This window comes from Sus scrofa, chromosome 2 (genome assembly GCF_054392235.1).
Source record: "Sus scrofa isolate SSC_HxYL_T2T_F1_AM1 chromosome 2, Sscrofa_HxYL_maternal_Yorkshire_Landrace_v2.0, whole genome shotgun sequence".
Taxonomy (NCBI): Eukaryota; Metazoa; Chordata; class Mammalia; order Artiodactyla; family Suidae; genus Sus; species Sus scrofa.
The window spans coordinates 10,810,888-10,836,756 of NC_139384.1; the positions used below are offsets into that span (position 1 = coordinate 10,810,888).

Sequence of the window (25,869 nt, forward strand, 5' to 3'; positions counted from 1 at the left end):
ATTCAAGAGCCCGCAGTCTCAGCCACTTTACTCCACTGGGTTGTAAACTTACATCCTGGTTTCTGCTTCCGTGACCAGGCCAAGGGCGAGGAGCAGGGAGCTCTGACAACCCCGGACGTCTCCCAAATTCCTTCCCACTCTGCAAAGCTCAGCCAGCCTTGAACTTGGGTACCTGCCCCTTCCCAAAGGCGATGCAACTCAGCACTCATGCCCCGGGGATTAATTCTCAAAAGGGCCCCTGATTCTAAAGAGGAGCAGAAACAAGGAAGCCGTCCTTCCCCAGGGCGGGGTTCGGGGGAGGGGCATGCAGGAATGTCCCCTGAGGTGTCTTTTGTCCCGCTGCTCCCACAACAGGGACAAGATGAGGCCTGGAGGCCCAGCCACCAGCTGCTCTGCCCCTTTCCCACTGGCTCTCCCTTCAGGCTGACTCCGGTGCCACCAGGACACCCTTGTCCCAATTCTGAGGCCAGAGGAGAAACAGGTCACTTGGCAAAGAAGGGCTAATGACTAACAGACCCAGGGAGTTTGGGGGAGGAACCCCAAGCAGGAAGGAGCTAGAACTATGGTCAAGGTCAATATTTTTCTTTAAAAGAGCCCCTCGAGGTTGTCGATGGGGAGAAATCAATAACACAAACAGAAAGAAAAAATGGAAAGAAGCAGCGTGCTGGCTCACACAAGCCCCTTAGGACTTGACTCAGAGGGAAAAGCTGTGTCCTCTCTTTGAAAGGACTTGGAGAGATTGTGACCCCCAGTTGGGCTGAGTTTAGGGTATTTTTTGGCTGCACTTATGGCATAAGGGAGTTCTGGGCTGGAGATTGAATCTGAGCCACCACAGAGACAATCCTGGATCCTTAACCTAAGGCACCACAGCTGGAATTCCTGGGCTGAGTTTATTGTGTCACACACCGAAGATGTCCTGGGGGTTCCGTTGGTGATGGAGCCTGGGGGCTCCCTTGCTTCCAGTGATAACCGGCTTCGGTGGCAGTGGGGAAGAGACCAGGCTGCCCACCCCCCCTGGGGACCTTCCAAGCCCAGGAAGGTTGGGCAGACTTCTGTCCTCCTTGGGACCCAAGAGAGAGCCAGCCAGCAACTTGGTGTGCTAGGTTTGCTGGATTTATTTCACAAGATGTTTGTTTATTTTCTTTCTCTCCCATCATACCTAGGAAGGGCTTGGGGACACAAAGAAAACTCAACATACAGGCTAAGAAACGGAATGCGTTTTCTGAAAAAATTCATATGTTGAAGCCCTAATCTCCACTGTGATCGAATTAGGAAGGGGGGGCTTTGAGAGATCATTTGAGTTAGATGAGGTGATGAGGGTGGGGCCCTCATGATGGTGGTGATGGTGGTGGTGGGGGGGGACAAAAGAAATATACCAAAAAACAAGAGATAAAAGATCTCTCTCTCGAAGATGTGAGGATACAGCAAGAAGATGGCCATCCGCAAACCAGAAGGAGGACCCTTACCAGATACCCAATCTGCTGGCACCTTTTTTTTTCCCTTTTTATAGCTGCACCTGCGGCATATGGAGGTTCCCAGGTTAGGGGTTGAATAGGAGTTGCAGCTGGAGCCTACACCACAGCCACTGCAACACCAGATCCGAGCCACCTCTGTGACCTATGCTGTAGCTTACGGCAACTCCGGATCATTAACCCACTGATGGAACCCACATCCTCATGGACACTATATCAGGTTCTTAACCTGCTGAGCCACAGTGGAAACTCTCGCTCACCCCTTGATCCTGGACTTCTTAGCCTCCCGAAATGTAAAAAACAAACGTTTGTGCTTAAGCCACAAACACTGACCATTCAGAATATGGCCTTTTGCTATAGCAGCTCCAGCTAAGACAGGACATGATTGACAGAGGGAGGTGATGACAGAGGCTTCGAGAGGCCCCACCCCAAAGGTCCTCAGTCACCCAGAGCAGAGAAATCCAGTATTTTCGCTGTCTTTTGTCACCATATTACACAACAGAGAATGCTCACCTGCACGACATCCTCCCTGCCTGCCAGACTGAATTCCCTTCCTTCCCACCACCAGGCCAAGGACAGGTCAAGGGCAACAACAATTCATAAGCTCCAGTGAAAGATGGAGATCAGATTAAAGCAACACCCGGCTTTGGAGTATGTTCCATTTCTAGAACCCCGAACCCCCTTCTCGTGTGCTCAGTAAAGTGAGGGCTTGTGAGTGATATTATCCGGAGAGCTGGGAAACGAGTCTATGGCTGATCTGCATTCAATTCCATTCATGTTTACTGAACTTGTACAACGTGCCAGGGGCTGGAGCAGGTACTAGGGAGGTTAACATTGCAGGGCTGAGAGCAGGAGAGGCCACAGCTTCCCCAGCGCCAATGCATCCACTTGGGGAAATTCTTGCATCTCAGGAAATTTTTTCCCCATGATTTAGAATGCGGGCTTTGGGGCACAGACAGAAGAGTGATCCAAACCCATCTCTGCTAATCACTTGCTGTGTGACATTAGGAAAGTCACTGAGCCCTGCTAGAATCCAGGGTTTTTTTTTTTTTTTTTTTTAATCTTTTTACAGCTGCACCTATGGCATATAGATATTCCTGGGCTAGGGGTTGAATTGGAGCTACAGCTGCTCGCCTATGCCATAGCCGTAGCAGTGCAGGTTTCCAGCTGCGTCTGCCACCTAAACCATAGCTTGCTGCAATACTGGATGCTTAACCCACTGAGTGAGGCCAGGATCAAACTCACATCCTCACTGATACTGTGTTGGGTTCTTAACCTGCTGAGCCACAACAGGAACTCTTAGATGTCAGTGTTAACGGGGCACTGAGTGTAGTACACAGGCTACATCGGGTTGCTATGAGCAGGAGGTGGATAATGTATATAACATGCTTAGGATGTGGGACATGGCAGCTGTGCCTGCATTTCCCACCCTGAGGCTTTGACCTGCTTTCTCCTGTCCAGTCTTGAGTGGACATGAGAGGGCAACTGGCCATTGACTGTATGTCTAGCCATCCTAGAGACATAAAGATGGCTCTGAAGGGGCCTCTGTTTTCTTCTCTGCAAAGGGACAATCCCAGTTCCCCAAAGTCTGCCTTCTTTCCTCCTGCCTCCCTGTCTTTCTTAGGAAGCTTAGCAAAGCTGCCTCACACTCACAACTTACCACTCCCTTCCCAGGCTCTATAAACCTGGCGTCCAGAGTTCCTAGAGAGAAGGCTGGGACTGCAGTTGCCATGGTAGCAGGAATTCCTCTAAAAGCCAAGGCTTCTGGGGTCCTGGCTCCAAGGCTTGCTCAGGCTCCCATGACAGACTCTAACTTCTTTGCAGCCACCAGATGGTAAGATGGGACACCACCAAGCATAGAGAATCATGAGCAGCTCAATAAAAAATCCCAAAGGATAACAGAAAAATGTGGCTCCAACAGAGCCCAGCAGGCCAGAGACGCTGTTTTCGCAGGTCCCAGCTTCTTGATCCCCCGTAAGACTTCAGACCTTTGAGTGCAGCAGGTGGATACTCTAAAGTTCCTGCTCTAGAATTCTGATTCAGAGGGTCTTGGATGGCACCGTGAATCTGGTTTGGGTAGAACCATTTATCAGCAGAAGGAGCACTGATTGGAACTGAACAGACCTGGGTTTGAAAACCTGCGTGCTCCTTACTATGGAAACCTCAGCCTCAGAGCAAATTTCTTTACAGGCTCATTCATATGCAGATCCCTTCCCTGCCTCCCTCACCTCACAGGGACAAAATCCTCACCAGACTGAAGCAAGATCAAGTGAAAATCTAAAACCTGGCCCCAGTAAGCAGCCAAGAAGTCCCTACAGAATCAACAAGCACAAATGTATATTTGTGACAAATACATGTATGCTTTTGTGGAGCAGGTGGTAAAAGCAGACTAGAAACAAAATACCCAGGAAAATTGTATTCTTGTAAATGTAATGCCGAGAAAAAAAAAAAGGCCAATGAGCCCTCATACACCTGAAGACGAGGAAATCTTGACTCCAAATTGATACCTTTCTATAAATATCTTAGAAAAATATTCCCCGGTATGTTCACATGCAGACATAGACAGGGATTTTTTTTTTTTTTTTTTTTTTTTTTTTTACTGCAGCACAGTTTATAATCAAAGAAAATTGGAAGTACTCTAACAGTTCATCAGCAGGAAATAATTAAAGAGACGGTGTTATATCTACAGACGGAGTTATTTAATCAAAAGAATGAACGAGATCTATTTCTATCCACTTGGATAGATCTTGAAAACGTGTACTGAGTGAGAAAAGTAAGCTGTAAAACAATGTCCGGTCCGATACCTGACAGGTTCCCAGGAGGACGGAGAGAGACCCCGCCACCCCCCAGATGGGGCTGTTCACCTTGGAGATCTGTGTGGACACCCTTGCAGGGAAGGTGGGAGCTCGAGTTGGGCAACAAGAAACAGTGGCCTGTGGAAAACAGCTGCCTGCATAGATTAACCTCCTACAGGGAATAACTGCCCTCGGTCACGGGACTCGACCCCCTACCCCTCCCTTGCCCTTCCCCGCCTCCTTCCTTGTTCCTGCCACAAGTGCCCACCAAGAACTCCAGCCACAGATGCCCACCCCAGATCCTTTATAAGCTTAGAACCTCCTCACAGTCAGGGCTGGTGCCATCTTGAAGTCAGCCCATGCGCCCCCCACCCCCACCCCCGCGATGCCTTAATAAATCCCTTTTGCTTTATTAACTTGGCCTTGCGTGTTCCTCCCTCGGCAAACTTGACAATGCCATTTACAGTATCATACTATATATAGGATAGTACATGGCACATGTCTATTGGGTATCGATATGTTTTTATGCAATAACATTATAAACTCACGGGACAGAAGGATACACATGCCCCCCCCCCCTTTGGAGTGTGAGTCCTCTGGGGAGGGAGAGATAAGGAAATATTTCAACAGTATCTGTATGGTTTTCTTTCTTATCAAAATAGATCTGAGCAAATATAGGAAAAAGGTACACATATCTTAAATCTGGGGGATGGGGAGGCCTAGGGGTTGTTGAAACCCTCTCAGGGCTCTTCTGTGTGTTTGCAATATTTCACTCTTAAAAAAAAAATGCCTGGAAAATTCTGTAATAGGGTAGTTACCACAGTTATCTATGAAGGTAGCATTATGGGTAAGGCTTTTTCTGTGTTTTTCTGTATTTTACAATTTCTGTACAATTTTGCATTATATATAACCGGCGTGGTGGAAGTAAAAACAATAGGTTGTAAAAATTGACAACCTATGTGAAAAAAAACTTGTATCCTGTTAATGACCCTGCCAATGATTCTAGAGTGCTTACATGGGTTTTATTTAATAGTATTAAATTCTTTTATCTCCTTGAGGATGCTCAAAGGAAGGTATCATTATTATCCCCACTGTACAAATGGGGAAATTTAGAGCCCGAGAGGTGTGGAAGAACTTTCCAGAACAATGGGGCTCATAAGAGGCGAAGCAGGATTTGAACCCAGACAGAGGGTTCCCTGGGCTGCCTGGATTATCACTTATTCAGGAAATTACTGCAAGAGAAGTGACCTCTGGGCCTCCGACGGTCAAGAAACATTTCACTGGGGCAGAGGGGGCAGATCCACATTGGCTGAGAAATTCCTCTGAGCTGAGTGTTTTATATTCGTTGTTGTACAGAACCCTCATGACAACCCTGTGAAGTGGGGCTATTACGAAACCGTTTCACCAGCTAAGAGTCTCAGAGAAATTGTTACCAGCCCAAGGTCACAGAGCTTGTCATTGACAGAGCTAGAATTCAAGTCCAAGTTTGTTCCCCAGATCCACTCCTTACACTGTGTCCTGTAGCTTCCGCAAGCAAGAGGATGCAGAGGGGCATTCTGGGTAGGGAGTACAGCACGTGCAAAGGCCCAGAGGCAGGCCAGGGCCTGGTGTGTTAAGCTAGAAACTCCAGTATGTGAAATTCAAGACTAAAATCCCCCCAGAGCTCGGCCCTCTGAGAAGGGCCCGGCTGGGTTTCTGGGTTTCAGTGGAAGCTGAAACTCTTGCCCCGCCACGCAGGATTTTCCAGGGGCCCAGTCCCCACCCACCACTGGGTCTCAGGAGTGACTCTGGTTCAAAGTCTCTGAGAGTGGCTGGAGCAGCAGTTTCTGGGTGAATGAAGCTTGAGTGTGGGCAAGGGGTGAAATCCCCCCAGCTCTCAGGGGTAAGGCTGACACCTTCCTGACGTGGCCTCCTCCCCTTCAGGGCAGGGCGCCCTTGATGTCCAGCATCTAGAAACTGTTGGAAGTCATTAGCATCCATCCTAGGAAGGAAACATGGTCCTTCCCAAGCAGGCGGGACTTTAGGCTGGGACCACAATGTCTCCCGGAGGAGGGGAGACCAGCCCTGGCTCAGCATCTGTACCAGTCAGCTCCCCCCTCCAAGGGCCCCCTCCCCTTCCACCGCCCACCTGCTCCCTCTAAACAAATCCAGGTCCAAATCCAGGCTCAAAGGGAAAGCTGGGAAGGCCCTGAGGATATTCAGCCTGACTCCCCAGGGCCACCTGGTGTCATCAGCAGCAGAAAGCTGGCAGCAGCCAGGGACCACATGGCCAACCAGACCCATGAGTTCAAATTCAGGAGATAAATTTGGGCTCCCTGGAAGAAAGTGGCATCAGAACGGCTGCTTTCTTATTACTCCCCATGGGGCCCACTGAGGTCCCAGTTTTCCAGAAGAGAAACTTGAGCCAACTTGTCCAAGGCCATAGTTACTACAAGGCCAAGGCAGAATGCAACATCTGGTCTCCCTAAGTTCAAGCCCACTTCTTCGCTTCTGGCCGTATGGTGGTCTCACACTCCCCTCCATAAGCCACATCTATGATGCTTCCGACGTGGCCCCAAATCCTTTTTCGTTCCTGCCTACCTTATTCCTGAGTCAGGAAGGTGACATTCTTTCCTTCCTTCCTCCCTCTCGGCCAGGCTCTTCACCAGGCCCCAGCCAAGCTGGAAGACCCAGATTACTCATGGTTGATTAGGATCGGGTAAAATTACCATTCTAGGAATCAGAACAAAGCACTCTGGGAAAAGAAGAGGTGTGTGTGGGGGGGAAATAACGTTGATGGGGGCAATGGCGAAGGGGCCTTAGAGGGTGAGTAGGAGTTCTCAAGGATGAGAATGTGATGGAGAGCAGGGGATAGGCAAGCCTTTGCCCAACGACCTGGGAGATGGACTTGTACCTTTCCAGGCAGGGTGGGGGGGGTGGGGGGTGGTGAGTGGGCTCAGAGGAGAGGTCACATGGGGCACACATCACCCTTTCTCCCCACTTCACCCTCTACACGACCCTTTCTCCCCGCCAGTGGCCTGACACCTTGGGGCTTCTGCATCCTTCCTTGCAAAAGTGCTTGAGCCCTGATTTAAATACTTGGAAGATATTGCTGCTTTCCCAGTCCCCAAACCCCAGGGATGGGTGAGCTCTCCGGTCAGTGCCTCTCCCCCCAGTGCCTAAAGAGGGCTTCGAATGGGGACAAGCAGAGAGGCGACCGGATGCTTGGTCAATGCCAAGTATGATGGGCCCTTGCGAAGTTCATCAGAGGTTTGAGGTGGGCACCCCAGTCTCTGGCAACCAGCACCCCCTGCTTCGGGGTGAGGGTTTGGCTCAGCCAACTGCCCTCCCAGCTACTCACTCCCAGCTGCATCCCACTCCCCCAGTCCATTTCTCTGGCTGGTGACTTTGTTTCTAAACTCTAGAGTTCTGGGGAGCAGAGAAGCTGAGAAATCATAGGGTTGGCGGCAGCACGACAGAGTTGGAAGCAGGTAGGCTTTGGAATCCCACAGATATGCATTCGAATTCCATATCTTCCTCTTAATACCAGGATCTGGATTTTTTTATTATTATATTTTTTTATTTGTTTGTCTTTTGTCTTTTTTAGGGCAGCGCCCACAGCATATGGAGGTTTCCAGGCTAGGGATCAAATCAGAACTCCACCTACACCGCAGCCACAGCAACGTGGGATCTGAGCCGCGTCTGCGACCTGCACCACAGCTCACGGCAACGCCAGATCGTTAACCCACTGAGCAGGGCCAGGGATGGAACCTGTGTCCTCATGGATACTAGACGGGTTCGTTAACCCCTGAGCCGTGAAAGGAGCTCCTGAGGATGTGGATTTCTTAACCTCCGATATCTCCAGGGACCTTTGTTAATAGCCACCTCCCGGGGCCACTGGGAGATGAAAAGAGAAAATGATTGCTACAGGGCTTGATCCTCAAAAGTCCTTTGGCAACACACTTGCACAATCCTTACTGCAGTTCTGAAGCTCTAGATACCCTACGTATCTGCCCCAGGCAACCAGGTTTTTCATAACTCTGTGGGTGGCATTCCTGACCTTAGATGATATGGGGCTGCTCCTGGTCTTTATTCTGCGTGGTGTGAAAAATCATGTATTTGGCTGCAGAAATGTTCATGTATTTGGTTACAGTGGCTGCTCAGGCCCCAGCTGAGACATTTCTTTTTCTCTTTTCTTTCTTTGATGGCAGCAGCCATGGCATATGCATGTTCCCAGGCCACAGCTGTGGTGATGCAAGATCTTTTAACCCGCTGTGCCAATGCCAGATCATTTAACCCGCTGTGCCAGGCCTGGGATTGGATCCTCACCTCCGCAGTGACCCTGGCCTCAGCAGCTGGACTCTTTAACCCACAGCAGGAACACATTTCTTAACATGCACTGTATGTACTTGCCCTCTCTGTCCCCTCTCTGAAATAAAAACTTTCTAAATTCCGAATTGCACCTGGCCCCAGAGATTCCAGAAGGAGACTGAGGACCCAGAATGGTTTCCTGACTTTCCCTTGAAGGCGTAGCTATGTGGATGAGGTCTCAACATTTAAGGCCAGAGAAATTGCCCCAACTTCCCATTCTTTTTCTTCCTCTCTCCTCACCTTCCCTAATGGAAACCCTCCTCAAAAAAGAAGCTTCTTCTGTTAATCGATGAGGAAAAGCAAGCAGGAGAAAAACAGGCAGGAGTTCCCCCTGTGGCTCAGTGGAAGTGAACCTGACTAGTATCCACGAGGACATGGGTTTGATCCCTGGTCCTGCTCAGAGGGTTAAGGATCCAGCGTTGAGGTGAGCTGTGGTGTAGGTTGCAGAGGTGGCTCGGATCCCAAGTTGCTGTGGCTATGGGGCAGGTCAGCAGCTACAGCTCCAAATTGACCCCTAGCCTGGAAACTTCCATATACTGCAGGTGCAGCTCTAAAATAAAAAAATAAAAATAAAAGTGCAAAATGCACGGAGAGGCACTTCACAGAAGAGAAAACACCTAAGACCCCTGGACGCATGAAAAGTACCCAGCCTCACAGCCTCAGAGGAAGCAAAACCAGGTCACAGGGAGAAGCTCTTTTACAAGCACTAGATTGTTGACAAATGGTGGTAGTACTGAGTGTTGACGAGAATGGGAGTCAGCAGGACTCTGTACCCTGCTGGGGGGGCGGAGAGGGGGCAAAGCTGGCACAACCCACTTTAGGGAGCATTTCCACAGTCGTTACTTAGAAATTCCATTCCTGAGTCACCCACACAGACACACACACACATATACACACCACTGCTACGGGCTGAATTGTGTCCCCAAAAAAAGACATGTTGGCATCTGTAGCTCCCAGGACCTCGGATTGAACCTTATTTGGAGATTAGATCTTTACAGAGTTAAAGCGAGGTCCCTAGGGCAGGCCCCCATCCAATACGACGGGTGTCCTCATGAAAAGGGGAAATTGGGGTGCGGACATACGCACATGGAAAGACAGAGATTGGGGTTTGTTTCTAGATAACAATGAATGCCAGCAATGGCTGGTAAACCACCAGAAGCAACGAGAGAGGCATGGAAGACCGTCTCCCTTGCTGCCCTGAGAAGGAAGCAACTACCCTTGACCTTGAACTCTCAGCCTCCAGAACTGAGACAGTACATGTCTGCTGTTCATGCACAGTTTATGGGACTATGCAGCCCTAGGAAACTAAGTCACACAGCTCCCTGCCACAAAGGTTGCTTCCAGGAGGCAGGAGCTGGGGAGAGCTGGAGGCAGCTTCTAGGGAATCCTGGGAGGGAGGAGGCGGGGAGGCTACAGGATGGGCGGGGGTGCCCTCCTTTGCCTCCAGATCACCAGTCCATATGCCCACAAGTGTTTTGTGGGACCGAGTTTCGTGGCTCTGTAGACATGGCTGGAACGGACCCTCTAGGAGTTCCCTGGTGGCTCAGTGGGTTAAGGATCCGGTGAGGTCCCTGTTGTGGCGGTGATGCAATCCCCAGCCCAGGAACTTCCACATGCCACAGGCACAGCCAAAAAAAAAAAAAAAAAAAAATTTCCTCTAAGATCTTCAAGGAGGGCTTTAGAGTCTATCTAGAGCACGAGAAGAGGACCTGACTTTCAGGCTGTACTTATTTGCCCTCAGAAAGACTCAGGAACTGGCCCAAGGTCCTAGAGGACATGGGGGAGCCTGGACTCACACACTCATCTCTGAGACCCCAGAATCCACGTTCTCACCACCATCCTGACAAAGACTGATCAAAACCAACACGGTGCCCCCAGCACGCCCACCTTCTCACCACCGCTGAGACGAACCGCCTGTGCCACTCCAAACCCTTACAAACGCCCGCCTTCGAGAAGGAGAGGCTGCGCTGGGCGAGGCTGCTGGGTGAGGTCTCTTTTAATGTGGCTGTTCTAACATTTTTACAATAAGGATGACTCATGTTTACACCCTGTTTGAATTTTCAGCTGGAACCGAGTGGGAGTGGCAATGAGAAATGGCCCAATTGAGACCGGCCATAATAATAACCTGGGGTGCGTGCCCCCCCAACCCCATCCCCTTGTGGCAGGGGGCCCTCAGTTTCTCCCTGGTAAAATGGGTGAGTTGTGCCGGTTAGGGGCCTGACTGCCAGAGGGGGGAGGAGGCTCTGTCACCTCGGACCATCCCTGATTTTAGATGGCTGAGCAGACTGTGTGTCCCTCCCTGACAACGCAGCCCCCGCACTGTCCCCACAGCCTCCACCCATGGGTCCTTCCACCAGTTATGCAGTATTACCCAAACCAGACCAGCTTAAGAGTCAAGGTTAAATAGCATTGAATCACACAGTAAGCAAATTATTCCATTGCCAGTTCTTCAATCCTTGGGATTAAAAGTCTTGCCACGGTGCTGCCCAGCCTTTGCCACCCAACCCTTTTTCACAAGGGGACAGATGACTTAGGTTAGCCTGGCAGGCTAGGGAATGACACAGTTGTTCTGAGGCTCTTATTTGTTAACATGGATAGGTATATTCCATGCATTGACATAACATGGGTTTGGGATATATGAAACCCAGAAGATTTCTAGGTTTCAATCAACTTACTTAGGTTTACATATGGAGTCGACTATAAAAATAGTTGTTAAATAATTGTCTATACCTAAGGGCAAATCAGACCACATCCTTTTATACTTAAAACTCTCTGATGATGTTCCATTTCCTTTGGATTAATTCCAAGCCCCTACGTGATCTGTTTTTCTCAACATGTGCTCACCCCTCCAACCCCTCCACTCTCCACCCCCACCCCCGCCCGTGATCCCCTCCAGCATGTCAACCCACTCCTGCCTCAGGGCCTTTGCACCTGCCATGCTCCCTGCTTCCCAATCTCAACAGGCCCAGCTCATCCCACCGATCAGCTCTCTGCTCACATGTCCTCAGAGGCCTTACCTGGATCCCCATTCCTGTCACTCTCAACCTTCCTTCCTTTGTTGTATCTCCCTTTTTGCACATACCCCACCCCGGAAATACTAATTTTTTTCCTTTTTAGGGGTGCACTTGCAGCGTACAGAAGTTCCCAGGCTAGGGGTTGAACTGGAGATGCGGCTGCCGGCCAACACCGTAGCCACAGCCACACCAGATCCGAGCTGCATCTCTGGCCTGTACTGAAGCTGGTGGCAACGCCAGATCCTTAACCCACTGAGCGAGGCCAGGGACGGAACCTGCATCCTCATCGACTTCATGTCAGGTCTTTAACCCACTGAGCCACAGTGGGAACTCCTGAAACATTTTTTTTTTTTTTTTAAACAGGATCACCTGTTTGTCTATTTTCTCCACTAGAATGCAAGCACCTTGGCATCTGGGGCTTTGTCCCTTGTCCTCAGTGGCAGAAAACAGTGCCCAATGCATAGTGGGAACTCCACAAATGAATGTTAGCAGCTGTGGCTGTGGAAGGAGGACCTGCCCAGGGAGCAGGGGGGAGCCAAGCCAGGCTCCCCAAGGAGATACGTCCAAGGGCATCAGAGGCCCAGCCTGAGGGCTCCCAGCTGGCTTCAGCACCAGCCTTGGAGACACTGAGCCTGCAGGTTCCCACCCACAGAGCTGAAGAGAAAGCCAAGTCAGCAGAGACTCCTTTGAAGAAAGATGCCGCTGCGACAGCGGCATCGAGAAGCAACGATCATAACCGGTTCAGGTCAGAATCACCCACAGCATTGCAGCCTGGGGGGTAAAGATTTGAAAGGGGCCAAAATAGTTGTGTGTTTCTGTCCAGCGGAATCCCTTTGTCATACAGCAGAAATGATCCCAACCTTGTAAACCAGCCACCCTCCAAGAAAACTTAACAGAAGAATTTACACAAGACGTGCACTTATTACAAAGGAGAAGCGTGACTTGCGCTCGCAGACGTCGCCTTAGCCAAGCCCTCAAAGTCAGACCACTGGTAATGGGACGAGCTGCCACCACATCTGAGAAGGACATCATTTCTGTGGTATTCTTGCCAAAAGAGGCTCAACTCATCACGAGGAATCATCAGACACCCCCCAGGAGCTATAGTTCCCTGTGCTTAACTGTAGAGCTGGGTCACTTCGCTGCACAGCAGAAACCATAAAACATGGCACGTCAACTATAATAAAAAAAATCTTAAGTACAAAAAATTAAAAATAAGTAAGTAAACTACAGATGTGATCAATTCATTTGAGTAATAAAAAAATAAGTAAATAAATAAATTGGACCATACCAAAAAAAAAAAAAAAAAAAAAAAAAAAAAAAAGAGCAGCGTTTTTACCGAAAAACTGGCCCATCCTGTTCAGAGAGACCCATGTGGTGAAAGAGAAAGAAGATCTGAGAAACGGTTCTCGACGAACAAAAAATGAGGAGGCCGAATGAAATGCAGCACGTGCAGTGGAATTTTCTTTTGCCTCTAAGGTGAATTGTTTTGGCATAATTGGCAGAAATCTGAAAAAAATTCTGTAGATGGTTTTCGTAGCAATGTTAATCCCTTGATTTTGATAAGTGTGCTGTGGTTATGCAACAGAATGCCCCCATTTTTTTAAAAGACACGTCAAAGTATTTAGGAGAAAGGGACATTATGTCTACAACCTGCTCTCAAAGGAGTCAAGAAAAATGTCATAGATCAAAGATAGAGAAAACGATAAAAAATATTAACAGTCAGGAAATCTGAGTAAAGAACAGATGGAAAATCTTGGTATTATTTTTGCAGCTTCTCAGTAAGTCTGAAATTGTGCTGAAACTAATGTTTTTTGTTTTTTTTCTTTAAAAAAAAAAAAAAAAACTAAAACAGAAAGAGACTCACAGACATAGAAAACAAACTTATGGTTACCAAAGGGGAACGGAAGGGAAGGATAAATTAGGAGTTTGGGATTAACATATACATGATACTAGATATAAACTAGATAACCAACAAGGACCTACTATGTAGTGCAGGGAACTCTACTCAATATTTTGTCATAACCTATAATGGAAAAGCATCTGAAAAAGAACACATGTGTGTGTGTGTGACTGAATCACTTTGCTATACACCCGAAAGTACCACGACATTGTAATCAACTATACATCACGGGTTTTTTTAAGATGCAAAAAGTAAAAAATAAAAGAACGTTTGACTGGAAAAAAACAAAAACAAAAAAGAACAACAACAACAACAAAAAAAAACCTGAGCGAAAAAGATAGAAGCTGAAGAGTGGGGGAACGCTGAGATGGTGAAGAGCAAGTGGCTGCAGGCAGCCAGCTCCTCGCCTTCTCAAAGCTGCCATCTCGGAGCCCAGGGTCGGCTGTGTTCATCTCAGGTCACCTCAGACCATAAGGGACCACAGCCCTCCCCTGCCGTCGCCACCTCGAGGCAGGGAGCTAAGGGCGCCCTCGGCCTCTGGGTGATGTGGGGGAGGGACCCAGGGAAGAGGCTGCAGACCCGGCTTCTCCTCCTGCTCCGTGACCTTGGGCGCATGGCTCCCCACTCTGTACCTCAGTTTCCTCCTCTGACAAATGGGTAGATGGAGGGGACTGGCAGCCCTCTGGGGACGGAGACTTGCAGCTCAAATACTGTTGTGCTATTTCTAGAATCCTCTCCAAAGGGCTCGATTCATTTGGCAGGTGTGTTTACCCTGGTTTAGCCCAAGGAAGGAGAGGAAGACAGATCTCGTTGAGCAGAATGGGGAGTAAGGCTCCTCCCTGTCCGGGACATGCTTCTCCACCTCTGCCCTGTCCCTGGCCCCACTCCCGGGCACCCCTCCTGGAAGAGACGAACACCCCAGCAAAAAATTATACCGTAGTGGAGAGAAACAATATCCCCCATGCCCCGTTTAGGGACAGTCAGCTGGTGGAGGTGGGTTGGTCAGTGACCAGAAAGCAACTCTGGTCCCAGTTCTGTCGGCAACTGGCTGTGTGGCTCTGGCTTTCCTAGCATCACTTTGTGCTTGTGCAAGATGGCCTGGCTTGGCTTTGAACACATCGGCTTCAGGACACAGTGGCTTCACCTCTGCCTGCACCCTGGCTCAGGGCTCAGTAGCAGGTGACTTCCAAACTGGAAGGGGGGCACTCAGATGGGATCCCCAAGACACCCTGAGAAGCTCTCAGCTTTGAGGTGCTCACTCCCTCACACAGCCTGTGTCCCCACACAGCCTAGTACCCCATCCTCTGGGTACGGACTCCCTGGGTTCTGCTGGTCCTGCCCTGAGAGCCCAGCCCAGCTCAGGGTCATGATGGAGTGGTCGGGGGTGGCCTGGAAACATATAGATCAGAATTTCTTCTTCTTCTTTTTTTTTTTTTTTTTTTTTTTTTTTTTTTTTTTTTTTTGCCTTTCAGAGCCATACCTGCGGTATATGGAAATTCCCAGGCTAGCAGTCAAATCCGAGCTGCAGCTGCCGGCCTACATCACAGCCGCAGCAACACTGGATCCCAGCCGTGTCTGCAAGCTACACCACAGCTCATGGCAACACCAGGTCCTTAACCCACTGATCGAGGCTAGGGATCAAACCCGCATCCTTGTGGATAGTAGTTGGGTCTGTAACTAGCTAAACTCTCCTAGGTCGGAACTTCTAATGTGCTCTGCCCCTCCCCATGCACAGTGGAGACCCAGGGGCACCCCCTTTGCAGGAGAAAGTAAGGGGGTCTTTTCCCATTATGGTACCCCAAGCTAGCATCTCCCAAGCCCCCACGGCCTTCAGCCCTGCCTCTCTGCCCAGGCTGGCCTCTTGGAGGCCCTTTCTGCTGCCACTTTATAGCCAAGACAGTCAAGCCGCAATAGTTTACAGAGTGGTGGGCAGAAACCCGGGCTTCCCTCCACTGTCCTCAAGAGCTCCTGTCCTGGTCGCTGGCCCAACAGCACTAGGGACTGACCTTGGGGCTTTGGCACCTGAGGAGCCCTGCATTTCCCCAAGCGCTTCACAGCCAACAGCTCACGGAGCTTCATCCCAGCCCTGGGCTTGGAAGTTGCTACAAAGAGGAAGTTCCCCACACCTGGGGGAACTGAGGCTCAGAGTGGAAGCTTGGCCAGGAAGTAGCTTCTGACCCATGAGTACCTTCAAGGTTCTTTTCTACCCAGGTTCCGTGACAGCCCAGCTACGGGTGGATGAGGTGAAAACTCCCCGGAAAACGGGGACCTTGGAGGTGGGAGATGTCCCAAACACTGTCCATTTTCCAGGGCTGGGAAACATCATGGATTTGGAGGCATAAAGTCTAGTTAAAGATCTGATGCCTATTAGTTGGCTGTGAGCCTTGTTAAAACACAAGCCGACAGGCCCCAAATGGAGTTGCTTATGCTAAGCTTCACGTCATCGAACTTAAGATTTAATTATGGTTTTGGCTCTTCCAGAAATGGCAGTTTAAACCAGCCAATTAGGAATCGGCTGACCAGCATGAATTAGGTCCTTTGCCTGATAGACCCTAAAAGAGAGTAACTTTGCCATAACCAGCTTTTCTGCCTGGTGTAACTTCATTGCTCCCACCACCTTCTGCTTATAAACCCCTCCCTTTGCATCCGTTCTTTCTACCTGATAGATTGTATGCTGCTGATTCGAATCCATGTTTGCCCCCTTGAAAATTTCCGGGTTCCCGTTGTGGCTCAGCAGCTTAAGAACCTGACTAGGACACATGAGGATGCAGGTATGATCCCTGGTCTCTCTCAGTGGGTTAAGGATCCAGCGTCGCCTAAGGAGCTGGTGTAGGTCACAGATGTGGCTTGGATCTGGTGTTGTGAAGGCTCTGGCCTAGGGTGGCTGCTGCAGCTCTGATGCGAACCCTAGCCTGGGAACTTCCATATGCTATAGGTGTGACCATTCAAAGAAAAAATAATGATAATAAAATAAAAATTGTAATATGCCTCAGTTTATCTTTTAGCAGTCTCCTAACTGTGCCTAGGAAAAGTCACTTCACCTCTCTGAGCCTCAATCAGTAAAATGGGGCTAAAAAAAAAAATCACACTTCAGAGGGCTGTGATGAGCCGAAGAAATGTTTATGAACTTTCAAAGCGTCGCCTGGTTGGCCTGGCCAAGCTAAACCTAAGTGGTTTGCCTGGGCCTTCAGTGGGCCTGTCTCTGTGCCTGGTGCACTCACTGCAACCTCACGACACAGCAGGATGAGCCAGCAGAAAGAAAAGAGCCTGGAGCCCAGTGCCCTTGGGAACTGGGGCCCCACCCACCCCTCAGGCCATAGGGGTTCACCTTGCTCTCCTGATTCCGCCCAAGTGGGCCCGTGTGCCTGAAATGCCTTTTTCTTTTCCCTTTAACTTTTTCTTTTGAAAGTATAGACTCACAAAGAGTTGCAGAGATAGCATAGACGCATCTCAGGCGCCCAGCTTCCCCCGATGGTGACATTTTCTGTAACCAGAGCAAATGACCAAAACCAGGAAGTAGATACCGGCACAGCACATCTATGTCACCAAGTTTGCCTGCACTCATTTTAAAAAAACAAATTCATGCCTAGGATGTCGCCATCTTTCTTTTGTATGCAAAAGCCTTCTTTTTTTTTTTTTTTTTTTTTCCCAGGGCCGCACCCGAGGCATATGGAAGTTTCCAGGATAGGGGTCGAGTCGAAACAGAGCTGCAGCTGCCAGCCTACACCACAGCCAGAGCAACACGGAATCCGAGCCGTCTGCAACCTACACTGCAGCTCATACCAACACTGGATCCTTAACCCCCTGAGCCAGGCCAGGGACTGAACCTGCATCGTCATGGATCCTAGCCAGGTTCATTACCACTGAGCCATGATGAGAACTCCGCAAAACCTTCGTGTCCTCTGTGTCCAGCTCCCCTGGGTCAGCGATGTCCCCTCTCCAAGAAGCTCAAGTCCTCCCTCTTCTGGTTCCCAGCTCCTAGAGACAGGGCAGCCCAGGGGTGGAGAACACGGGTTTGGGGAGATCTACAGACGTGGACTGAACCTCGGCATCAGCACCAGCCTGGGGCAAAACACAGAACTTTCTCTGTTTCTCCACCTACAAAATGTGGGTGACCGCCCCAGTGTCAGGGTAGGACAGGCTGAGCATGCCTAGGGCTTGGCGAATGTGAGTCCCCCGCAGCGGATGGCACCTCTTGTCACATCTTCCTCACAACACTTTATATCTCATCATACCTTAGGGTCAGCACAGAGCCTGGCACACAGCAGGTGCTAAATAAAGGTGGGTAGCTGGACACCCTGCCAGACAAGTTTTCCTTTAGCTCATGTCTCTCTCTCTCTTTTTTTCTTTTTAGGGCTGCACCTGCAGCATATGGAAGTTCCCAGGCTAAGGGTCAAATTGGAGCTATAGCCACCATCCTACACCACAGCCACAGCAATGCCAGATGCTGAGCGAGGCCCGGAATCGAACCCGCATCCTCGTGGATACTAGCCAGCTTCTTAACCCACTGAGCCACAACGGGCACTCCCATGGTGTCTCTTTAACTTCACTTGGTTCATTCCTGGCCTGGGTAGGTAGTGTGAGTGCACGGCAAACCCATGAAGGCTGGGCCTTGGTGAGGGAGGTGGCCCATATGCTCCCATCTGTCCCTGAGCAGTCTTCCAGGAGCCCTAGGACCCCAGAGACAACCTCAGGGCTGTCCCTGGACACAGCGTGGAGGCTGCAAGCCTGGGAGGGTATGACATCTCGGGGACAGGCCTCAGGCTTAGAGGGAGCCCTGAGGGCAGCCAGCCAGAGGCCAGGCCAGGCTACTTTTTCCTGCGGAAAGAACACAGAGCTGTCCGTCAGGAGACCGCAGCTCAAGGGCTGGCACTTACAGCTCCAGACTTCAGACAGGCCTCGGCCTCACAAACCCTCGGTTTCCTCACATACACAACGGGGCCGTCCTGTGGGTTAATGTGTTTGTTATGCAAACAGCATTGTGTTAGCCTCAAAATTGTGTATTCGTGTATGTGCGACCTTGGTCCTGGCTGTGTAACATTTGTAAGCTCACATCTATGTGGTCACTGACATGGCACCAAATACCACATGTCTGACCTAAACGGAATATCATTGTTTCCATGATGCTTTTATTCTTCACCATCACGACCACAACGGTGATGTACAATGGCTTTATCTTTGAGGTGGAGAGATAAATTTTTATTTTCTCTGAAATAAATGCACTTGCACTTTTTTTTTTTTTTTTTTTTTTTTTTTGGCTTTTTGGGGATGTGCCCAAGGCATATGGAGGTTCCCAGGCTAGGAGATGAATCAGAGCTACAGCTGCCAGCCTACACCACAGCAATGCAGGATCCAAGACTTGTCTGTAACCTACACCACAGCTCATGGTAACACCAGATCCTTAACCCACTGAACGAGGCCAGGGATCAAACCCACAACCTCATGGCTCCTAGTCAGATTTGTTTCTGCTGCACCACAAGGGGAACTCCCGTGCTTGCACTTTAAAACATCAAGGAAGAGGATTAAGCCAATTGTTGGGTAGGGTGGTGGCTTTAGCGAACTCTGACAGAGGGTCTGGAGAACACAGTGCTTGGGGACGGCAAGGGATCTGGGGATTCTAGCCCCACTGGGGTCTGCTCGTTCTGGGCGGAGCACCTGGCATGGGTTTTAGTGGTGGTCCAGGCAAGGGGAGGGTGGGCCCCAGGGAGGCTGGGCCCCATACCAGGGGTGGTCCTTCCCTCTAGGCCTCTGTCCCGAAGATTTAGCTGGGGCCACCTGCTTATTCCTCCTTGTCCCAGGATGAGACAGCTGGGGGCCCAATTTAATTCTCCAGCCTTCTGACAAGAAATGACACTGGCTCAGAGCAGACCTTGATAAATGCAGACTGAATGAAGGAGGCAGCATTTCTCCCTCGTTCTAGATCCCTCTGGACTCATCTACGTTTGGCTCAACGTGCCGGCCCCAGCACCTTAGAAGCTGCCTTGTCCCCTGTTACCACCATGGTGACGGCCATGCTCACTGTCCCCACCGGTCGTTGACTCGTGACCAGAGAGACAGACTAAGCTAGGAGAAACAGGCAGCTGCCTGCCATACGCTATTCATGTACCTGTGAGCTGGAATGTGGCCAGGCAGGAAGATTAAAAAAAAAAAAATGATAGTAAACATTTGTTTCATTTAATCCAATCAAGTGGCAAAACCCTGTGGGTTGGAGGGAGACAGAAAAGATTCAAAACTTGGATGGTGCGTTGAGGGAGCAGCCCCATCAGAGGGCACTGGCTTTCTGCCAGTAGCACGACACAGTTGTTGTGTCTTCTATTTTGGCAAAACAGCAACAAACAAAGCTGTCCTCATCTCGGGCTACAGAGATGAAAAGTCCAAGCTGCTCAGGATCAGCCACGCTACTGCAACGGCACCATGCTTTTGTCCTTGGGAAGTGGCTTTAAAGCCCAGGGTAATTAGAATTTTAACAACAGAGGTGATGAAATAAACAAACACCCACAGTATTTGCCCCTTTTTGCTAAGTTGGTTCAAGTCCGGTGTGTTTGTGTTTAAAGTCCTGTATTGTCATGTTTAAGAACTTTGGCCGGGGGAGGGAGCGGGATGGACTGGGAGTTTGGGGCTGGTAGATGCAAACTATTACATTTAGAATAGAAAAGCAAGGAGGTCTTGCTGTACAGCACAGGGAACCAGATCCAGTCTCTTGGGATAGAACATGATGGAAGATAATATGAGAAAAAGAATGTGTGTATATGTATGTATGATTGGGTCACTGTGCTGTGCAGCAGAAATTGTTGCAAGACTGTCGATCAACTATACTCTAATAAAAATAAAATAAAACTTAAAAAAAAATTCTGTCCACTAGAGTTTCTCATGTTTGTGATCAAGTAATAGACCCTAGTTGAAATTTTAAGCTGAAAAATTTAAGAGAATTCGACAATGTCTCTAAACATAATGAGACTACTTAAGAGAACTTAACATTCATTTTGTTTATAAGCTAGTTTTTTAGATCTATAAGCATTCTTTGAAATTCTGGGGAAGGTTGTGTTCCTTAGAGGTCTCCGAAGCATTTATAAGAAAAGCAAATTCGTGAGACACAGTTTTTGAAGGCCTGGGCCCACTGGGTTTCCCCTTTGCCTGGCAAAGCAATAAAGCTATTCTTTTCTAAAAGAAAGAAAGAAAGAAAGAAAGAAAGAGAGAGAGAGAGAGAGAGAGAGAGAGAAAGAAGGAAAGAAAGAAAGAAAGAAAGAAAGAAAGAAAGAAAGAAAGAAAGAAAGAAAGAAAGAAAGGAAGAAAGAAAGAAAGAAAGAAAGAAAGAGAAGGAAAGAAAGAAAGAAGGAAAGAAAGAAAGAAAGAAAGAAAGAAAGAAAGAAAGAAAGAAAGAAAGAAAGAAAGAAAGAAAGAAAGAAAGAAAAAGAAAGAAAAGGAGAAAGAGAGAAAAGAAAGAGAGAAAGAAAGAAAATCAAATTCATAAAATTTGAAAATGTAGTTTAGAAAATCTAAGGCAGTACTATCCATTATAAACGTCATGTGAGCTATACTGGTCATTTTAAATTTTCTAGTAGTCACGTTTCTAAAAAGTAAAAAGGAATAGGTAAACCTAAGTGTAACAATGACATTTATTTAACCCAACATACCCAAGATGTTACCATTTCACAGTGTGATACATATAAAAGTTATTAACATTCTTAACATTCTTAACATTCTTTTTTTGAACTCATCCTCAAAATCTCCTGTGTATTTTTCATTCCTAACACATCTCAGTTCAGACAACCACATTGCAAATGGCCCGTTCTCGTGGCAGCCAGACTGGACATCACGGATCTAAGGGACTTTTCTGTGTTACATCTGAAAGTGGTATTTATTATTTAAGGAGGTTTACTCTCTTCAGCCTGACTCGCTGAATTATTAATAAAAGACCTCTTGAGAGCCATTGTGAAAAATGACTAGAAGTATAAATAAAAGGAGACTTATATACCGAACTTACAAGGTAAGGGAAAAAATAAATTTTTAAAAATTTGCTAACTTAAAAAATTATTTTTTTTAAACTAAGACAAGAAGAGTCCCATCTTTATTTATTTATTATTATTATATTATTTTTACCGAGCCCTCAGCATGCAGAAGTTCCCAGGCCAGAGATCAAATCCGAGCAACTGCAGCGACAATGCTGAATCCTTAACTGATAGGCCGCCAGGGAACTCCCAAGAAACTATTTTTTAAAGTAAGCACAAATAGCCTTTTCCGCGTAGACACCAGCGGCCCTTGAGGGCCTCGCCAACCACAGTCCAGAGCAAATTCAAGTCACTGATCTCAGCTCGGCCCTGACGGGATGGCCTAGTTCTTTGGCCTTGCATCGCACGCAGAGTGTCAGATCTGACCCAGCCCTTAAAGATTGCCCAAAGCATCCCATTCCACCGAAACTGAGGTCCAGAGCCGAGAAGCACCGCCACAAGGCAATTAGAGGCAAAGCCTCAGCAACCTGATGGTCTCCTGACCCGCCCCACCCCACCCTACCCAGTCAGGGGCTTTGAGCTCTCTCTGCTTCTCTAGCCCCACTTGGCTGATCAGGAAACTGAGACAGAACTAGAGGGCAGGCTGGGGGGTGGGTGGACACACAGGTCCCGTACCCAGACCTCTAGGGAGCACCAGCAGAGACTTGGGAAGCGTGGCTCTCTAGGCCCTGGTTTCTGCCCTGGTCGCTCAACAGCATAAACCAAGGCCCACCCGGAATCCAGGCCAGCCTGGCCAGAGACACAGCTGTTAGAGACCCAGGAGGGAACCTGGAGCTGGGCCTTTATTTATTAATTTATTTTCCCTCCTTTTTTTTTCCTTTTCTTTTTAGGGCCGAGGCAAATGGAAGTTCCTGGACTAGGGGTTGAATCAGAAATGCAGCTGCCAGCCTACACCGCAGCCACAGCAATGCCAGATCCGAGCCAAGTCTGTGACCTACACCGCAGCTCATGGCAACCCCAGATCCTTAACCCACTGAGCAAGGCTGGGGATGGGACCCGCATCCTCCTGGATCCTAGTTGGGTTCATAACCCACTGAGCCCCAAGGGGAACTCCTGGAGCTGGGACTTTAAAGAGGAGCAGAAGAGGGGAGCCCCCCGAACTCCAAAGATCCGTGGTCAGGTCCACCAGGGCCCAGGATGGCACAGCCTGGTAACCGCCCAGGCCACCCGCAGCCCTTGGGGTGAAGGCCCTGGAACTCCCTCATGGGCCTCATTCTCCCAGCTCCCTTTCCCTCCCCCCGTCTTCTCTGCTGTTTTCCTTTTCTTTTCTCCAGGTCCCTTCTGCTCAGATGCACCTCCTGCCCTGCCATATTTCTCAGCACTAAGGGCCTTAGGAGCCTTTAAGGGGGCAGCATTTAAAGTCATTACATTGCTCAGCAGAGGAAACTTTTCCCACTCACAGGGCTTTGCGTGCCCCTGAGAAGTCACGAAGAAAACAGTCATTTGGAGGCAGGATGTCTTTTGAGAGCAGGCAGATTCAGGCTCCAGGACCACGGCCGCATTGCTTTCAACATCTTGCTACCTCGTCATAGGAATTTTCACCGCCATTTATTTTTACGCTTATGTCTGCCTTGTATTGTGGCAAATGATGTCAGTTTTCCACTTGTAATTGTGACAAACTTTCCTTTCAACCCTCCACCGATATTAGTACCAGGAGAGTCAATGGATTACAAAGGCAATTGTAAAAACACGAAGTGAATAACTACTTGGGGAGCGGAGTGGGTCAGGCAGAGACAAGGCCAAGGGTAGGGAACGCGAAGGGACCTCGGGCCCAGGGGCCCCTCCACCTCACAGGCCCTTCTGCCTCCACTCAGGTATCGTTCAAGGCCAGATCCCCGGGCCCAGTGGCCAGCCTCAGACCTTCAGACTCAGATTAATGCTGAGCTGAGGCTGCCCGCAGGCCTCATGGAGAGCAGAGAATGGAGATACGGAGCGAGGGGCACACTCTCTGACTATCTGTCTGTCCAGCTCAGGGGCAGAAGGCGGCAGTGTTCCAGGAGCCCCTGACAGAGCGAAAGAGGCAAGTCCCTCTTCCAGGGACCCACTCGAAGCCAAAGCTGCACCCATTCCCGCTCCCAGAGCTACATGGCTTTCCCTGAACCAGAGAGGAGTCAGGAGGCTCACAGCACATACCTCTAGACAGATGGAGGCAGAGATGAGAGGCCCCTTCCCCACAGCACCCCCCGCCCCGAGCACTCCCAGTCCTTTTGGCGAGCTCGGCACCCCTCCTCATGGGGCCTTCCTGGGTCTCTCACCCACCAAACTGAAAGCACTTGGCATCTCCACTGCCAGGTGCCCCCAGACTCCCCAGCCCACCCAAAATTCTGTTTCCACACTCATCTCCCCATCCCTCAAATGTGAGGGCCCAGAGCAGCAGGGTCTCCTGGCCAGCTCCTGCCTGCTTAGACCCCTCACTCCACAGGGGCCAACATGAGCATCGGATCGGCACAGCCTGGCACCCAAACCTTCCAGCCACCTGACACCTGGCCCAGGTCCTGAGGGTGCCTTGGCCCCGGTCCTGAGGGTGCCTTGGCCCCTAGAGGGGCTCAGGATTGGGGAGGAGCTGGCCCTCGAGAGCCTCTCTGGTCATCTGGGTCCTGAACAACCCCAACTGGCCGCGCCAGAGCCACCAGCGGCCAGCTATCCCCAACTCTGCTTGGCTTCCCTGAATTCTGCTTCAGGACAGCTCTGCTGTAAATGGTACAAGCCTAGTGAACCCAGAGCCTCAGCTTTGGGCTTGAGAATGCAACCCTCAGTGTGGTCCCACCTCTCTGGAAGGCAAACGGTTCCTTCCTGACAGTTGGCAAGAAATAGGGGTGAAAGGGGGGGGTGGTTCCTGAGCCTACGGGTGGAAGGCATCTCCCGCCTCAGGCCATGGGAGCCCCTTGTTAAGACACCCCACAAGCTGTGTGCACTATCTGACCCTCAGGGCTCCTCTTGGCCTTGTCCAGGCATAGCCTCAGCCCCTCGTGGGGGGCCCCTGTACCCTCTCCGGGCCCCGACAGCTGTTGGCACAGTCAGGCCCACCCTGGTACCAGGGGACAGTCTTGGCTAAAAGCCTCCAGAAAGGGGAGTGTGAGAAAAGAACCAGAGAGGGGGCCAAGAGGGCAGGTCCCCGGCCGCTCCCGCAGGAGGGGCAGGAGGTGGGGAGGGGGCTACCTGAGACGGTTGCCGCCAGCAATCCAGCCACTGCGAAGAAAAGACTCATGCCTGGCGCCATCTCCGACTGCTATGCGTGCCCGCTGGTGGGAAGCAGCATCCTAGGGCCAGGAGCTGGACAGGACCCTGAGTGCCCCTCACACCCGCTCTGCCCTGGGCTGCTCCCCGTGTGAATGTCTTTCTCTGCAGGAGAAAGCACCCCCTCTGCACGCATGCGGCCAAGCCCAGCCTCTGCGCCTCTCGCGCCTCTGTGCTCTGCTTGTGGTTTTGGTCTCCAGGAAGCCAGGCTGGTACTATAGGTGAGGAGGGCCCAGCTGCCTCGACTGTGAGCCCACCATGCCTGGCTGAAGCCCAAGAGTCAGAGTCATACACACACACTTCAGGGTCTCCTAAAAAAAAAGGGACGTGGAGGGGGCAGGCCTCATTCCTGGAGAACTGGCACACAGTAAGCAGGTGCTCCGACAGTACAGAGTGGAAGAGTGAATGAGTGACCCACTGTTGATCCTCTTCCAGGGGATCTGGCTCTCATGGGATCGAATCCCAAGCTTTACCTTGTCCTTCAGTGCAAAGATGGCTGGGAACGAGGAGAGGAGGGCGTGGCCTTGCACTTTCAAATGGGAGGGCTTCGGGAAGGGTCTGAGAGATGGTTTTCTGCCATCCTCTTCTGCAGGCCGCCCCATCCCCAGAGGTGGCACTGAAAGCTCCCGTTACCCCCCTACCCCTGGGTCCTGGGCTGGGCATTCATTCCTCTGTGGGGGGTGGGGGGGAAGGCGCAGGAGCTGGGCCCAGAAGGATGAGCACGATTTCAACAGGCAGCGATGGGCTAGAAGCAGCAACAGGAGCTGAGAGGCAGAGGGCTTTGCAAGGGCAGAGGCAGGCAGCCCAGAGCTGGTCAGGAAAGGCTGAGTTGTCCAGTTGGGCTGCAGTGGACACGGGGAAGGAGGCAGAGATTAAGTGTATTTCATTCACCACAGTGCTCCCTACGGGGACTCAGTCGATGCCAAATGAATGTTGTTGAGTGAGCGAAGGAACAGATCCCTTAATTTGGTTGTCCAAACAGAACCCTTGGAGTTGAGTCCAAAGGAGACTGGATCTTTCCTTCCCCATTACGACGCCATTTCTCCAATTCACCTGGCTTGACCTGATGCTTCCCTCGTTCTGGTTTGTCTT

The 25,869-nt window shown here is 50.0% G+C and overlaps 1 protein-coding gene across 7 annotated transcripts in view; it reads right to left on the reverse strand.

The window, feature by feature from the left end:
- The window catches only part of CD6 (CD6 molecule), a 46,052-nt gene extending 21,175 nt beyond the window's left edge, over positions 1–24,877 (reverse strand). For all 7 annotated transcript variants that reach the window (XM_085010042.1, XM_021082962.2, XM_005660839.4 and 4 more), the window contains exon 1: positions 24,700–24,877. In XM_085010042.1, coding sequence (XP_084866168.1) covers positions 24,700–24,760 — 61 coding nt within the window. In that variant the 5' untranslated portion in view covers positions 24,761–24,877. The remainder of the gene's footprint in view (positions 1–24,699) is intronic.
- Positions 24,878–25,869: the final 992 nt, after the last annotated feature.